This window comes from Mesocricetus auratus, unplaced genomic scaffold, assembly GCF_017639785.1.
Source record: "Mesocricetus auratus isolate SY011 unplaced genomic scaffold, BCM_Maur_2.0 Super-Scaffold_6730, whole genome shotgun sequence".
Taxonomy (NCBI): Eukaryota; Metazoa; Chordata; class Mammalia; order Rodentia; family Cricetidae; genus Mesocricetus; species Mesocricetus auratus.
The window spans coordinates 17,074,024-17,091,685 of NW_024429184.1; the positions used below are offsets into that span (position 1 = coordinate 17,074,024).

Consider the following 17,662-nt stretch of genomic DNA (forward strand, 5'->3'; position numbering starts at 1 on the left):
TGAAAATATGTCTCATCCTTTTTCTGAGGAACCCTTTATTATTTTGTGTTTATCATTATTAGTGTGTGTAAGTCACACAGATGGAGGTCAGGGGCAACTCTTGGGAGCCTGTTCTCTTCCACTGTGGGCTCTGGAGACTGAGTACAGGCTGTCAGGCTTGCATAGTGAGTGCATTTACACACACACACACACACACACACACACACACACACACACACACACACACACACACCCCGCCCTGCCATCGCACTGGCCCTATTACTTTTTCCTGAGAGGTGTTCTGCTAGATAGAGAATTCTGGGCTAATAGTAATTTCTTTCAGTGCTTTAAATATATAATTGTGTTGTGTCTGGACTCCATTGAGAAGTAATACATAATTTATATCGCTGTTCCCTGTAAGCAATATGTCTTCCTTTCTTCCAACCCCCACATCATCTCCAATACTTTGACTTCTTTCTTTCTTCCTTCCTTCTTTCCTTTCTTTCTTTCTTTCTTTCTTTCTTCATTTCTTTCTTTCTGCCTCTCTCTCTCTTGTCTAGAGTCAGCTCTTTAGTCCACTTCCTCTGTGCCTTGGGCACTGGGCAGAGCAGGGTCATGCCATCTTCAAGGGATTCTTAGGGACTAGTCTCCTAGGGAGTGCTTCCAACTCCGGGGAAAACAAGCTGGAAAGGGCTGACGCCTTAGGTGAAGCAGCAGGGATGCAGCCAAGGCCATGGAGACTGCCTGGCTCTCTGTGACTAGAGGTACATGGAACAGACCCCAAGATGCTTGAAGTGACAGGTTTCTCCAGGCCCCTGTTCAGGAGACTGCCGAGCATAGCCCAGGCAGCATGAATGGCTTCATCTTTATCTTTGGTTTTCAAAGGTGTTATTATGAGGGAGCTGACGTCACTGTATTTATCCTGCTTGGCCTCACTGAGTGTCCCATAGGCTTCTCATCATTTGGGGAAACACTGAGCATTGTTTCTTCAGATTTTTTCTTCCTCTTTTATTTTTCCTTCTAGTTGTTCAATAGCATACACATCCCAAATATACACATGATATATTTCCACAGATTACTTATGCTCCTTTTTTAAAAATCTTGTTTCTTACTCTGAGATACCATCTTACTCCTGTCAGAATGACTAAAATCAAAAACACCAGCGACAGTTTGTGCTGGAGAGGATGTGGAGGAAGGGGAACATTCCTCCACTGCTGGTGGGAGTGCCAGCTTGTACAGCCACTTTGGAAATCAGAATGGAGATTCCTCAGGAAAATGGGAATCGGTCTACCACAAGATCCAGCAATTCCACTCTTAGGCATACAACCAAAAGATGCCCATTCATACAATAAGGATGTCTGTTCCACTATGTTCATAGCAGCATTATTTGTAGTAACCAGAACCTGTAAACAACCTAGATGCCCCTCAACCGAAGAGTATAGAGAGAAAATGTGGTATATTTACACAATGGAGCACTACTCAGCAGAAAAAGACAATGGAATCCTGAAATTTGCAGGCAAATGGATGGCACTAGAAGAAACCATCCTAAGTGAAGTAACCCAGTCACAAAAAGACAAACATGGTGTGTTCTCTCTCATATATGGATTTTAGACATGGAGCAGGGGATTGCCAGCCTACAATCCCACCGCCAGAGAGTCTGGGAAACAGGGAGAACCCTAAGAGAGATAAGCATGGTACCCTGGAGAAGGGGAATGGGATGGAATCTCCTGAGCAAATTAGGAGCATAGGGGGAGGGGAGAGGGAGCTAGGAGAAAGACAGGGGGAGAAGAGGACATGGGGGAGCAGGAAGGTTGAGTTGGGGGAAGAATATAGGAGAGCAGGATGAGAGATACCATAATAGCGGGAGCCATTATAGTTTTGAGGAAAGATACAACACTAGTGAGATTTCCAGAGATCCATAAGGATTACACCAACTGGCAATCTAAGCAATAGTATACAGGCTACCTTATATGCCATCCTAGAGCCTTCATCCAGTGGCTGATGGAAGTAGAGGCAGACACCCACAGCTAAACACTAAACTGAACTCCTGGAACCCAGCGACAGAGAGGGAGGACTGAGGAGCAGAGGGGCCAAGACTGGGCTGGTTTAACCCACAGAAACAGCTGACTTGAACAAGGGGGAGCTCTTGGACCCCCAACTGGTGACTGGGAGGCCAGCATGGAACTGATCCAGACCCCCTGAACATGGATGGGTGTCAGTGAAAAGGCCTGGGCAATCTATGGGGCCTCAGGTAGTAGATCAGTATTTATCCTGGTACACAAATGGACTTTGGGAGCACATCCCACATGGAGGGATGCTCTCTCAGCCTGGACACATGGGGGAGAGGCTAGGCCCTGCCCCGGGTGATATGACAGACTCTGGAGATCCCCCATGGAGGGTCTCACCCTCCCTGGGGAGCGGAGGGGGGATGGGGGCTAGGGGTGGGGGAAGGGGAGGGAGAGGGAGCTGGGATTGTCACGTGAAACAAGCTTGTTTCTATTTTAAATTTTTTAAAAATCTTGTTTCTCTCTGTTCTGCCAATTGGATTGTTTCCATTCATCCATGTACCCAGAATGCACCTTTACAGACCTAGCAAACTAGAGGTCTATGTATACAGATGTTCCTCTACTTCCAACAGAGTTACATCAGATAAACCCACTGCAAATTGAAAGCACTATAAGTCAAAATGCATTTCAGGCACCTAAGATACCAAATGCATTGCTTAGCAACACAGTCCATCCAGTGAGATTTTCTTGTTTCTATCTTTCTGCTGACATTTCCTGTCTGTCTGTCCATTAAGACACTGGTGTTTTAAATCCTGTAGGATGCCTGCTCTCACCATTACCTACAGCTCATCTCTTATATTCCCACGCTTCCCATGGCATCTATCTTCTGCTCCACACACACCGCCAAGCCGTGATCAAGAAACCGTCATGAGGCAGAGAGCAAGGGTAAAATGTGTGACTCGCATTGGGTGTTTCCTTTCCTACAGGAATCAATGTCCTGTGCTGCTCACGGCCCAGTGCCTTAAAATGACTGCCTTAGAATTGTGTCCACATTTACAGTTATTCACAGCGGGAGGCAAGTCAGGGACCAGCTGCTTCACGTTGATGGCAAGAATATAAGCTTCCTATAATAACATCTTTAAGAATTATATAGGAAATATGATACCTTAAAATTCACGTAAAAATGTGCTATTTTTTAAGGTATACAGTAAAGGCTTTTGTAAAGGACAAGCTCTTTGTAATGTTAATATCAGCCCTGAATGAAGGCACTGGACTAGAAGAAATCTGAGGCCCCTTCGTGCACAGTTCACGAGAAAGAAGAGATTTACCAAAAACAACACAAAAGTTACTTTAGTATAAAGCAAGTTATATTTTGCATTGAAGGAACCTATTAAAAAGAAAAGAACATATCTATAAGAAAGTGCCCTTCTCCAGCTTTGACTGCCTAAGAGTGTCTTAGGGTTTTGTTTCATGCTGACAGCAGCCTCCCTGAAGTAAAGTCACAAAGCTGAAGGCAATCAAACCCTTCCCTGAGAGTCTGAAGCAGTTCGACAGAGAACTGGTCGTTACATGGAGGTACTGATGCCCAGTATATAGAGAAAAGTTAGAGCACTCATGATGAACTAGAAACCCACTGAAGTTACGAGGGATCAGAACATGGAAATGCTGGCTGGCTGGGAAAAAAATAGTTGCTTAGAGAAGTAGAGAGGCTATCTCTACACCTGTTTCAGGCTGAACAGTTTTCCAACTTCAGTGCCAGGCTATCTGTATTTATATTTTTTCTTTTAAATTTGTTCATTTCGTTTTTACATTCCAATCCCAGTTCCCCCTCCCTCTTCTCCTCCTGCTCTCCTCACTTTCCCCCTACCCCACTTCCCATCTGCTCCTCAGAGAGGGTAAGGCCTGACTAGGAAGTCTACTAAATCTGTCCCATCACCTGATTGAGGTAGGACCAAGGCGCTGCCCCGCCCCCGAGCTGTTGTCTAGGCTGAGCAAGCTATCTCTCCATAGAGAATGGGCTCCACTAAGTCAGTCTGTGCGTTAGTGTTGGGTCTTGAACCTGCCTCATATATTGTCCTAGCCGCACCATTGTCACCTATATTAAGGGAGTCTAGTTCAGTCTTATGCAGGTTCACCATTTGTCAGACCAGAATCAGTGACCTCTCTAGCTCAAGTCAGCTGATTCTGTGGGTTTCCCCATCATGGTCTTGACTCCTTTGCTCATATTATCACTCCTCCTCACTTTGTCTATATGTGTATCTCTGTGTAATGCATGTCTATGTGAAACCCACAGAGCCTTCCACTTAGACACGTTGCACATTCTCCCTCCTGCTTCTTTTATGCTTTTTTTTTTTTTTTTTTTTTTTTTTGGTTTTTACGAGACAGGGTTTCTCTGTATTGTTTTGGAGGCTGTCGGTCCAGCCAGGCCTCGAACGCACAGAGATCCGCCTGCCTCTGCCTCCCGAGTGCTGGGATTAAAGGCGTGCCACCACCGCCTGGCTACTCCTGCTTCTTTTGAGCTAACCTGAGAACCTTAATCTCTTGCCTACAATACAGACAGCCTCTGGCTGATGATGTTTTGATTTTTCAACCCATGAAATTAATATGCATTCTGTACAGAAAACACTTTAAATTTTGATCCCTCCTATACCACACTATACAGTGTACTTCCTTCAAATGTTAGGCAGCAGTAGTGGGGTAAAGCTCCTAGCCAGCTAAGTGATCTTAAGGGTAAATAATCATATTCTACAATGGACTGTGTTGCTAAAGTATGATGCTTGGTAAGTGATATGTAGTAAATGCATTCGACTCACAATATTTTCAACTGACAGTGGATTTATATGGTTGCAAATCTGTTGGAAGAAAAAAAACACCTGTACATATTCCTTAGAATTTACTAGGCCTATAACAATAAAAAGGAATGGCTTGGGCATTCTAGGCAAGAAGCATAGACAAACACCTGTGTCTGTCTATGCAGGGTCCACAGACCCATTTCTACTGCAGGGCTGGATCTGAATACATGATACATGGAAAGAACAAGTAAATAAGAAAATGAATATGAGGTAAACAATAGTAGGAAGAGGAACCGAAGCTAACACCAGAGTCAGGTCCCTCCGTGCGTGCGGGGTTGGGCTGCTTTTACTAGGATAAGGGCCGCATGAACAACTTCTCTAGGCAGAAAGAAGTCAGTGTTCATTCATACATGCCTTCCCGTCATCCACCGAGCCACTCATCTGCTGGTTCACTCAGCCATTCACTCAGTAGTTATGATGCGAGCCCTAGGATCACAGTTAAAGGAACAAGACTGGGCTAGATCCCCCCTCCAAGGGTTCTTAAAGCAGGGAGGCAAGATAGGCGAAGGACATTAAAATCCAGTGACTCCAAAGCGTGGTGACCCTCAAAGAGGTGGAACTGAAGTCTGATCAACAGCTACATTCTTTGCTTCTCCCACAGCACCCTGTCAGTGCTGAGTCACTGGCAAGACTGAGCACACCGTACACATTCCTAACTGGCAGAAACAATTTCGAGTGGCTTGCTCACAGCTGCGGCCAAAGAGCCAACCCAACTCTTCAGCATCGGCCTGCAGGCTGCAAAGCCCAATGACAAGCACAAGAGTGCTCTGTCACTATTATTCGAGTACCTGGCGTGTCCCAAATAATAACAATGCGTTAGGCTCCAAAGCCAATGGGGGGTGGGGTGGGACTGAGTTTTGGCCTCAAATGCTCACAGCTGTTTTGTAATCTGATAATTGCGCATGACAAACCTCAGACCATAGCTCTGAAAATAGCATGACTGTAATCATAACAAAATGGAACAGCCATTGGCAAAATTTGTTTTCTAGTTATCACTTCCAGAAGGAATTCCGTAACACTATTAGGGGAAGAGAAGAGAAAACCCTCTCAACTTCCTGCCACGAAACCTCAAAATTACCATCGTCAGCACCCATCCTTTCTTCTCCCCGTTTCAAAGCATCGCCCTCCTGTCTCTGTGGATCCCTTCCCACCTTCTCAGAAACTTGGATCAAGTCATAATTCAATTTTTCTCTCCTTTATCTTCAGCTTCTCTCCCATCCGGATCTTTGCCACAGGGCTTAATATATTCAAGTTTTACTTTCATCTTAAAAAAAAATTTATCCTTGCCCATATGGCCTTCACTGCCTTCGCGTTCACAGTCTCGAGTTTACCTCTGAAGTCGTTCTCTGCAAAGTCCTTAATGAATTCCTCACCCTTGCATCTGAAGGCCCTGTCTTAGTGGTTACTCCATTGACACTTGAGCAGTAGACCACATGGCTGACAGCCCACTCTCTCCTTCAGCTTCTGAAGAATTACCCACCACCCCACTGTCTCATTTGATTACTTCTTATTCCTCATCTTGGATTCCTGTGTGTCTGTTTATACCTTAGAAGTTGGTATTTCTCACAAGTCTTCCCTGTTTCCCCCAGAATCAGTGTGAGGAGACATAGTATGGTACACCCTCCACCATATTCCCTCATTCATTCAACACTCACTCACTGAGCGTTTCTCACATGATAGCCACTGTGTTAGCCTGAGAACTGTAAACAAAAGGACCCACAAGCCCTGCTCCAAGGAACATACAGTCTCACAAGAGACACACGGTGATCAAGCAATTACACAAACAAACAAATGATTACAAACATGACTCATGCTATGGAAGAAAGGAACACACAGCATAATAATATATGGATGGATATGAATGGATATGAACTTTAGCCCCACCTTCTTCAACAACAGGGCAGGAGACACGAGAGCAGGTTGTGGGAATTGACTTCTGACTTAAAAATCTTAGGATTTCGTGTATGAGTGAAGATATGAAGTCTGTTTGCAATGGAGGGAAAGCAGATGAAATGCTCTAGTTGCAGCATTTGGGAGGCAGAGGCAGGAGAATCAGGAGTTCAAGACCTGCTTCAGCTGGGCTAAGTGGGCCCCCTATGTCAAAACAAAACAAAATACCATAAACAGGGGACAGCACATAAAATGAAGTACAGTAACTATGAGGGAAGTACACACTAAGTTTTAAGGCATGAGGAAGCCTCAGTCCATACAGGCCCCCGAAGGATTATGGAAAATCAGGGTTCTATCCAAAAATCAATGGGAGTCACTAAAGAGCTCTGAATGGGGGTGGGGTGGCCTAATCGTATTGGCAGTTTGAAAAGATTTGGGGTTTTGTTTTGAGTTACGTTTATGTATTTATTTCTATGTGTGTGTGTGTGTGCGTGCGTGCGTGCGTGCGTGTGTGTGTGTGTGTGTGTGTGTGTGTGTGTGTGTGTGTGTGTGTGTGTGTGTTATGTATGTGGAAGTCAGAGGACAACTCTGGAAACTGGTTTTCTCCTTCTACCACATGGATTCTCGGGATAGAATTCGAGTCTTCAGGCTTAATGGCAAGCTCCTCTTTTCCCACTGAGATACAGCATCAGCCCAGATTTTTGTGTCTTGCTTTACACTACCTTGCTTAGTGAAAAAAAAATCATTTTTGATGCAATGTAAAAAATGAATTCAAAAGGGCATAAGCAGGGGGTGAGGCTTTTGTAGCATTCTAGGAGGAAAAGGTTTATAGGATGGTCTTGGGAGTGGTTTAGTCTGAGAGGCATTTAGAAGGAGGTGAGGAGCAAAAGCCTAGGATGAAATTATGTATCTATCGGTCTCTTCTGGCATCACACTGATCCTGTCCCTTTACCCCAACCTAGTCACTTTTCATCCAGATCACTATTTCTGAGAGCATCGTCCCAGAAGGGTTTCTTGAAAGACCACAATGTTGTCTAAATGTAAGTCCCTTTTGGGGGGGAGGGGAGTTATGAGCAAATGAAGCAAAATTCCAGACTTTTTTAAAATGATAAACAACTGAGTTATAAAGGGGTACTAAAATTTGTTAGTCATAAAATAAAATTAGCTCTTAACTGGAGTTCACAGAAGGCTCTAATTTGGTTTTCTACTAAGAAGTCTGGCTGCCAGGCAATGTTTGGCAATGCTGCCAAGCCCCTGCATACAGCACACACACTAGCTGGCATGCTCACCATTTTTAGGAAGGGCAATTTGTTACTGGGGCATTACCAGTGACGTTTGGAACTGGTCATGGTTTATAGTGCCTGGCATTCATGCATTTTAATTACAAATTATGATTCACAGAGTGCCACCATGACTGGTTTAATATGGTGTGAGTTACTTGAATAACTCTTGGGGTAAAGGCAAGAGAGGCAAGAGATACCTCTCCAACCTTGCTCCTGCTACTGGCCTGCCTTCCTTGCTGGTCCAAGGCAGGAGTGGTGAGGCCAGCCTCAGGGGCTTTTCACTTTGCTATGTCACTGTCTGGAGACTCCCCACTCTCTCTTACCCCAGTGATACCATACCCCCTGCCTTTCCTGGAGGTCTTTGCTCTGTTGCTGCCTCTGTGAGGCTGTGTCTGAACACTATATTTAAATTATAATCATCTGACCCCAAATGTCTAGCTACATCACCCTGATTTGTGTTTCTTCTTGGCATATACTACCATCTAGCATACCATGAGTTTTATTTATTTATTGACAATTTCCCTCCATGTAGAAGATAAGCTCCATGAGAGTTTATCGTGTGTGTGTGTGTGTGCGCGCGCGCGTGTGTGCGTGCGTGTGTGTGAGTGTGTGTGTGTGCGTGTGTGTGTGTGTGTGTGTGTGTGTGTGTTGTTTCTTTCTGTGTCACCAATACCTATGACAGTGAGTGCCTGGCACAGAGTAGACAGCCTATCTGTAATTACTACATAAGAAGGAGTAGTTACCTCATAAGGATTTTTTTACCTCTTAGTCCTTTACAGCTCCTAAGCCACAGATGAACATAGTTCAAATCCAAATCATTCATATCCCTGCTGCCAAAGCAGCCACACACACAGGAGCCCAGAAGAGTGCATTTATACATGCATTTCCGTATTCCCAAGTCCCACTAAGCTCCCTGTTATTATTAGTCCCATCCAGGCCTACTCCTTCCCACCCATCCAACACACTCGAATGAAAATCTCCAAAGACCAGTTCATGCATTCAGATTAATATTCAGCCAATTTCTTTTCAGAATTAAATATATGCAAGTTTTTATCCAAGAAACAGAGAGCAACAATGAACAAGAATACAGATTGGAGCTTTGCCACAATAGAGTTTATACAGTGGTAGCCATGTCACGCTGTTCTGTTTCCAGAAAGTGGACTTAGTCCTTTATAGGAAAAGATGAATGCTGTGTTGAAACTTGACAGACATACAATAAAGAAAAAGGAAATTCAGGGCACGGAAAAGTAAAGCAGATGGCAGCCGATGGGAAAGACTGTACCAGGCACAGGGCAAGCGCAGTTTCAAAGGCCTGAAGGAGAAAGAGTGTGGATACAACTCCGCAGAGAGAGGGCAGGTCAGTGTACTGATGGGGGAATTTTCATGTAATTTATGGCAAGTCTGAAATAGACTGGGTAGCAATGAGCAGTCCATTCGGGGTCATCTGACCCTATGAACCAACCCCGTTAGATTTTTGAGACTTCGAGGACAACAAGAAATGCTAAAAAGCAGGGCTAGAGAGATGGTTCAGCTATTAAGAGCATGCGCTGCTCTTGTAGACCTGAGTTTGGTTTCCAGAGCCCACCTTGGGTTGCTAACAATCATCTGAAATTCTAACTCCAGGGTTATCTGATGCCTCTGGTCTCAGCAGCCACCTGAACACACACACACACACACACACACACACACACACACACACACACGCCTTTAAAAGAAGAAAGCACTATAGGACCTGATCAGTGGCATGACGTAAACCATTAAGCTTCTAACTATCCCAACCCTGACCCTTCCTCACCACTGTGGGCTGCCAAGTCCTAATGTCCTCCTCCCTGAAGCCCCTCTACTGCTCCAACCTGCCCGCCTTTCTCTCCTTCGGCCCTAGGAATCCTTCATCTCTCTGCTCTCCACTATACTGGGAGACAGAGACCACGTACCAAGCATGTCTGCTACGAGGCATACCTTAGTACCTAGTACTGATCTAAATTGAGTTTTACTGAGACAAGACTATGATAAACATAACTTAGCACAACCTAGCGTTTTTCTTACAACCCATGAGTGGCTATCGTGTACTGAAACACCCTTCCCCACCAGTAGACAGTGCTTGCTGATATGTGCAGTGCCCGTTGACCTAAGTTGCTCTCCTCCCTGTCTGTGGTCACCTCTCTCTGCGTTCAATGTAACAGGTCATTGATGTTTCCCCAGTGAGACTGGAGACACTCATCCTGTTTGAACTTGTAAGTTGCTAGAAAAAAATTCATTTGTGGTTAAAAAAAAAAGCAGACCAGTGGTTAGGGGTCCGGGGGCAGTGAGAACTCAAGGGGACTAAGGCACAAAGGGTATCTTGTAATAGAAGAGATATTCTATATTTTGATTGTATCTATGTAAGTGTACAAGTCTGTCAAAACCTGAAGCTTACACAATGATCTATTTTATTTTATTATAAGTAACTAGCTAGACCTGCGTAACTTCAAGTTAAAACAAACTGCCTATATACCAAGGGCCAGCTGCCTTAAGCACGTACAAGAGTTTCAAAACACAGCTCAGTCTCAATATAAAACTAGGGCATGGTCAACACGAGAACAGAATAACCTCTCAATTGCTACAGAACTCTAAGAATGATAGGTTCTTCAGCTGTAGATGGTCAGCGTAAAAGAAGCAGAGGGCACTACATTAATATGCAAAAATATGTACCAAAACATGTAAAGTCACAAATATCACGGACACATGTTTGCTCTCCAAACCTTAATATACCTAGGCTTAAGAGTAGAAAACTTAAAAAGAAGAAGAAGAAGAAGAAGAAGAAGAAGAAGAAGAAGAAGAAGAAGAAGAAGAAGAAGAAGAAGAAGAAGAAGAAGAAGAAGAAGAAGAAGAAGAAGAAGAAGCAGCAGCAGCCCCGGAAGAGTTAGAAAAGCCTGAGTCTAGCTGGTCATCCATGGTGATGCTGGGGGTGATTCAAAACTCCTGTGAGAAGGACATAGACACGACCTTCACATGGTAGAGTGGGTGAGAGGCTCGTGGGGAGGAGATTTGTGTTTGCGGGCAGGGAACAGGATTGGGAAAAAGGACTTTCTCCCCATCCTCTCTGACTTCTCATTCTAACCCCCTGCACACAATCTACTCCCTATCCCTGTACAGTTCTCTGGAGCCCCCTCTCAGAGCACCCTCAGGGCAAATGGCTCGTCCCGCGCTTAGCTCCGCACTAACCTAACAGCGCTGGACTGGAGGGAGACGGCGGAGGGTCAAGGGGGATGGGCTGGACAGGATGGGTCTGTGAAGAGGTGGAAAAGACAGATGCAGCTAAAAGTAAAATGACAGTGGGTTTAGGAAAATATGGGAGAGTAGGACAGGATTTGGATTTGTGAGAGAGAACAGGAGACTCAGTTCAGTGGGAACACAAGCCTCTAGTCACAGGAGAGAGGATGGAGATCAACAGGGAGTAATTGGCGGTTAAGGTCAGAGGTCATCAGAAGACAGCAGGCCACAGTGTGACATTACCTGCTTACGAGTCTGTTTCTGGGGCATTGCTGCAAAAATAGAAAGCTCCTCAAACCCTGAAAAACCTACAAAATGCTCCCTCTCCCGGGGAGAATTTCCTCCTTCTTGACCACACACAAGAAATGCAGACTCTCTTCCACTTCAATTCCCAGCTATCAGGGTTCTTCAGGGACAGCTGTCGTTGTGGGTCCCCCGCGCCCTTGTAGAACAGCATCGGCTCCTCCCTGACGCGGTTACCCAGCAACCGATAGGCAGTCAAAGCGCAGGCGCGCCTAGCGCCCCCTCCCGGCTCGGAGAGGAGGCGGAGCCGGGTGCGCAAGGATCCTCGGGCTCCGCTAAGCCCCGCCCCCGCAGCGAAACTGCGTCCACGGGCTGCGCGCACTGGGAAGCTCCCGCAAGTGGGCCGGGCTCGGGCGTGCGGACACCGCCTTCTCATGAATAATGCAGGATCCGGGCGGTGTCCCGGACCCGGAAGTGGAGTTGCAGAGTCACCGCAGTGGCTGAGCTGCTGACAGGAGGCGGCGGCGGAGGAGGAGGCGAGGCAAGACCTGCGGCTCCGCGGGGCCACTGCCGCGGTAGCTCTAGGCAACCCCACGGAGCTACGCCGGCCACAGTCAGCCCGCGAGCCCCTCGCCGCCCGTCCATCCTTCCATCCGCTTATCCGCCCGACTGGTCCGGGGCGGCCTTGTCTGCATCATCTCTGACGGACTTCTGGGGCCGCCGCCCCGTGCGGTCCAGTCGGCGTCCCTGGCCGCGCCCGGCCCCTGGCCCGCTCGCCCGCCGGCACCATGATGGAGGAGATCGACCGGTTCCAGGTGCCCACCGCGCACTCGGAGATGCAGCCGCTGGTGAGGGGGCGGGCGGCGGGCAGGCCAGGGCCGGGAGGGGGCGCCGCCGGAGGGAAGGGAAGGAACTAGGCCGTGGGGATTGTGCGAGGGGGCGCCATCTGATAAGGCTGGGGGGGGAGATAAAAACGCATTGCCGGGGGAGGGAGTCTTGCAGAGCGAGAAAACCGTGGGAGATTACCTGCGGTGAGAGTGAAGGACCTGGAAGGGCGGAGGGCACGGTCAGCGGAGGCAGAACACCTTGGGATAGGACCGGGGGGAAGCCCGACTGTGCACATCGCTAGTGGGGCTCCATCGAGGGGGATGTGACAGGGCATCTTTGGCAGCAGGCCCAGGGGATCCGGATGGGGGTGGATGAGAAAGGCGTTTAGCCCTCGAGGCCCGTGATGCTCAGGACGGGGGAGAAGGCCAGAAAATCAGTCTGACGAGGACTGCAAACAGGCTTTTAGAAAAGGAGAGGCCTGCCCACCAGTCCTTTATATTAAATAGCAAATCTGTGAACAGGAACCAGGCACCCATGGGGGCAGAGGTTCAGTGCAGGACCTGGGAATTCCCTCCTTCTCAAGAGAGGAGCGCCCCCAGCTCAAGCTGGGGGCATCTGGGAGAGTGTGTGGTGGCGAGGGGAAGAATTAAGGGTGTCCATGAGAACACTAAGGCACCTCCGGATAGGAGGTGGAGCTGTGTTGGAGCAGCCTGTGCAGACCGGTTCGGAATTCGGAAGAGCCCTTGTCATCTTGGGCCTACGTGCTTGGAGTCTTTGCAGGGCGGGGATCCTGCCTCCGGTCCGCGGTCCTGGAGTCAGGCAGGAATGATGTCATCGATGCCGGCGCCGAGGGGATGAAGGGGGAGGGTGATACCGATGTATGGAGGCATGGCCTAAAGAAGAGGATGCCTGCTGGCCATTGCCCTGGGGCTCCCTGGCTGTCATTGCTGCCAGCAAATGGGTAGGAAAGTCACAGGCCTGTTCAGCCGGACTAGAGAAGGGAGCGGGGAGGGATGCCTAGGCTGAGTTCATTCACTTAACCCACCTTGGGGCCAGTGCTGCAAGGGCTAAAACGAGGCAGGATGGGCCAGGAATCAAGAGGTATGGATGCCTGCCTTGCTCTCCCACCCGTGAAGCTCGAGGGGCTCCCTAAGCCTCTTCCCTCTGCTAGTCAGAGTGGCCCAGAATAGGCTCCTCTCTTGCGCCCGCAGCTTCAGAATTGACAATTGGCTTTGTGGTTTCCTAGATGAGTAACTTGCCTATAACGGTAGCCAAGAAGGACCAAGGTGGGAACTATGGCAATCTTCATGCCATATAGTTTGCTGGATAATTAGTTGTCATCTAGCTGGAGAAACGTGTCTCCTGTGTTTGGTAATGCTGAAACAGATGAGCTTTGTAGAAGTGTACAATATTAAACAGAGAGTCCTGCAGGGCTTTTTCCTACCTCGATGCCACCACTGAATTATGTGGGAACCAGAAAATCCCTGGGGAGAAGTTTGCTCTATGAACATAAAGAAGCACCTTGGCTGGGGTAGAACTTTGCTTAATAGGTTCCCTAGTCAGCTAACCTTGTTTCCAAACTAGGATGCCCTTCCCGTTCTAAGCTGATCGTGTATGGATGGAAGGGGTGGAGGCCCTGGTAAGTTGAGGAAAGGAGTGGTTCTTGTTTCTCATCTGAGGTTCCTGAGATAACAGCTGTCCAAGGAAAGAGAAGAAAGAGTAAGGCCATCAAGATTGTGCACTTGTCCTGGGTGACTCTGTTATTTCTGGTATTCCTTCTTAATCATGGGTGGAAGAGTCCTGAGCTGTTTTGGTTTGTGTGGCCCTGAAGAAGTTTGTGGTGAGGAGGTACTCATTAGAAGAGCTGTAGCTACCCACGCCCTTCTTTGAAAGCTAAAGTAGTCTACAAGAGAATACTGGGCTGAGGTTGAGTGAATCTTAAGGAAATAACAATACAGTCTAACACTTGGGGGTCATAGGCATTACCCTGTTTCTTGACTCTGCTCCTATATTGGAGTCTAGAGACACCCTAGACTCCTTAAGTGCCCTTTTTCCTTTGAGAACAGCAGAATTGTGTGTAGCATTTGCCCCAGGAACCTCCATTTGGGCCGTAAGGAATCAAGATGACACCACAGAGATGAGGGCAGAGTGACTCCGTAGCCATGTTTGGGGAAAGACCATCAAAACTAGGCCCCGGCTCAGATTCACCTGTGATGCCTTCCATTTTCTGCTATTATTTGTCTCTTGTCCTCCCTGAGCTATTTTTCCATTTAGAAAACAAACTATTCTTTTAATGTTTAAACAGTAGTTCCTCGTTCTCCCTTCCAAAGGATATCATGGAGGCTGATGTAGCAACTCAGAAAATTGATTTACCAAATACTGAATGTCTACACGGTTCCAGATACTCAACAAGATATCAGGGGCATGGTGGTTAGCCACATAAGTTCAGATGGGCCTGCCCTGCTGGATCACACAGTTCAGTAAAAGCTTATTTCTCTCACTCACTCCATAAGTGATCTCCCTGAAAGCATTGTGGAGTTGCCTTCGTAGACCCCAAGAAAAGATGGAAGCTTCGGTATTGGCCTCCCTGCCCCTTTCAGGACCTGGGCATATAGATAGGGGCCGGTGTGTAGGACCCCATCATCAAATAATCCACCCTCAAGGAGAAGCATCTTTTTCTTTTTCTTTTTTTTTTTTTTACTTGTAAAAGAAACTCATCTTGAAAAAGAGGCTTGGGGGAGTGGCAGCGCTTGAGAGAGAAGGTGCAGCAGTAGATCTGGGTGTTTCCAAGGTGCTAATTTAAGCATTAGCTCTCAGCTAGTGGGAGGCAGAGGAAGAAATCCCTGCCCTGTTGTTGCTGCTGCTGCTGCTACCACAGCTGCCTGGAGCCTCCTGTCTGGGGTGGGAGTTTGCCCAGAAGGAGTGGCTTCCCTTCTTTCCCTATCAGGCCAGTTATTTAATTGGCCTGACTGCATCTCAGCAGCTGAACCAGGTCCCAGCCTATCCCTGAGCTCCCCCAGGGTCTCTTCTTGTCTCCTTAGGAAAGAAATGAGAGCTCTTCTTGGTGACTATTCCCCAGGCTCTGCTCCTGCTGTGTCTGTCTTCCAGAAACTTTGGAGTGGCCCATTTTGTGTGCCAGCTGTGCCATACACCTCACTAATCCAGGGAAACTCCCTGCTGCCCAGGGCTCTGTTGAGCAATTGTTGGTATGAATGGCAGCAGGCACAGGTCCTCTGGACTATTGTCTGTTCAGCGGGTTGGTGCAGCCACACAGTCTACCTCTTGGAAGAGATTTGTTGCAAGAAAAACAAATAGAGCTTTTGAGTACTTAATTTCATCAAGCAACACTCTGCCTCCTGTGCGGTCGGAGGCATAAGATGCTTACACAGTGGTATATGGCAGCAGAAGTGGGCCGTGCACGCTTGAGAGAGTGCTAGTCTAGCCTCAGTGAAACCAGATTACCCATTAACCCTTTTGTTTAGTTCATGAGTGTTTGCTGCACGTCTGCTCAGTTCCTGGCACTTTAAGGACACAGAGACTAGTAAAGGCTCCGCTTATGGATCTCCAGGAGAAGGAGGGGCTCGAATGATAGCAGGAAGGTTTATAGATACATGTCAGAATGCATAGTGATGCTTGGTGATCCTCAGAGAGTGAGACAATGCTGTCATTTTGACACTTTGGCTGTTGGAGCTGGAAGAGGAGTTTAAGACTTCTATTGCCTGCTGACTCTAAGGGATGAAGATTACCAGAGCGTCAACTCAGTGACTGGGCCACAGGAACTCCTGAAAGTGGAAGGGAGAGCATCACAAAGATAGGAAGTCAACACTGTGGAAGACTAACCTATATGTCTGCCCTGGTCTATGCGCCTTTAACTTGTTCCTTGTAGTCAGATGGCTTTTCAGTTTAGGGGTGTGGCTCCTGGGGAGAGGACATCCCTCTCTATCTTCCTCCATTGGAAAACTGGGGTTGGGTTTGCCAAAGCCTTAGTCTTTACCTACATTGCTCCTTCTCCAAAAAAAAAAAAAACACTATAGAAGAACCTAGATGTTGTGCTGGGCTCAACAGACTCTCACTACAGAAGCATGCCCAGAGAAGGGTTGACTCATGCACCATGGGATAATGAGTACCACTGGAGAACCAGGAAGCAGGGCCCAGGGCCCAAAGATGGGGAGGGCTTCATACAGTCGACACTGCTAACCAGCTCTTAGAAAAGTATTAGGCGTACCAGTCAGACATGGTGCAGAAAAGGCAAGAACTCCAGGCACCAGACATGGAAGAAGAAACAAAAGAATACATTTGGGATGAAGTAAAGCCTGTAACTACGGGAAACAGGTTTGAGCTTAGGACACCACTGTAGTGGTGAACGAGAGGTGGGAAAAAGTGAGGTTGGAGGGTGAGGTGTCAGTAGGGAGACCTGATGAGAGGTGATGTGGCCAGAGTAGACGCAGATGCAGAGAGAGGGGAGGGAACAGATGTGCATAAAATGCAAGGGCAGGATATGGAGCCTCTTCAGATGTGGAGTGGACAGCTGGAGAATCAGAAGGGACTCCAAGGCTTCTGATGTGGCCATTTGGATGGAGGAAGGGACCATCACCAACCATCTCAGGAAATAAATGTGGAGGCCATGCCCTTGCTTTGGTGACTTCTTGTAATAGAGACAGTGTCTCTTTTCCTTTGCTCAACTTCTGGGATTATGGGGAACTCTATTTCTAGATTTCTAGAAAACCAAACATGATGACAGTGACCCCAGCCTCACAGGGTCACAGAATATGTGCTCCTCTGAATATTTCTGCCTTGAACCTACTTTGCTGAGTACAGAGAATTGGTGGCAGCAAGAAACCACAGTCGGGTTTTTATTTATTGTTTTCTAGACAGTCTCATGTTACCCAGGGTGGCCTGAAACTCAGTAAGTCACTAAAGATGATTTGAAATCTTGATCTTCCTGCTGCTGCCTCTGTATGTAGCTAAGAATATAAATCACAGTATAGCCAAAGATGACTTTGAACTTGGTATCCTCCACCCTTCACCTTCTAAGTACTGAGATTCCAATGTAGTCTGAAATCCTCTGACCTGGTATAAGTTTCTGGCCTGACTTCTCATCATCTATTTGGTCAAACTGAGTTTTATTTCACTGGTTTATTCTACCATGAATGTGTGCATGGCACAGCATTATCTGCAAGGGTCACAAGAGGTAGGACTTATGCCGTCCTTTTCTGAAAGCATTTCATACATCCTGCAAGCTGTTCCTGGAGTTGAAGCCTGGATGCTACTCCTTGCAGGCAAGGGGTGCTGGAGAAACAGACTTCCCTGGTGAGAGCACTTACCAAGT

At 47.3% G+C, this 17,662-nt stretch overlaps 2 protein-coding genes across 7 annotated transcripts in view; one reads left to right on the forward strand and one right to left on the reverse strand.

The window, feature by feature from the left end:
* The window catches only part of Dnai1 (dynein axonemal intermediate chain 1), a 69,722-nt gene extending 57,979 nt beyond the window's left edge, over positions 1-11,743 (reverse strand). Inside the window, exon 1 of the mRNA XM_040739943.1 lies at positions 11,506-11,743. Coding sequence (XP_040595877.1) covers positions 11,506-11,532 — 27 coding nt within the window. The 5' untranslated portion in view covers positions 11,533-11,743. The remainder of the gene's footprint in view (positions 1-11,505) is intronic.
* A 231-nt stretch (positions 11,744-11,974) lies between these two features.
* The window catches only part of Fam219a (family with sequence similarity 219 member A), a 53,100-nt gene continuing 47,412 nt past the window's right edge, over positions 11,975-17,662 (forward strand). For 2 of the 6 annotated variants that reach the window (XM_040739991.1, XM_005078839.4), the window contains exon 1: positions 11,983-12,353. Coding sequence is in view for 4 of the 6 variants with exons in the window: in XM_005078839.4 (XP_005078896.1) it covers positions 12,294-12,353 (60 nt within the window). In the remaining 2 variants the exon portion in view is untranslated. Of the gene's footprint in view, positions 12,354-17,662 lie in introns of all 6 variants that reach the window. The other 4 variants (XM_005078840.4, XM_005078843.4, XM_005078842.4 and 1 more) reach the window with 4 other exon arrangements.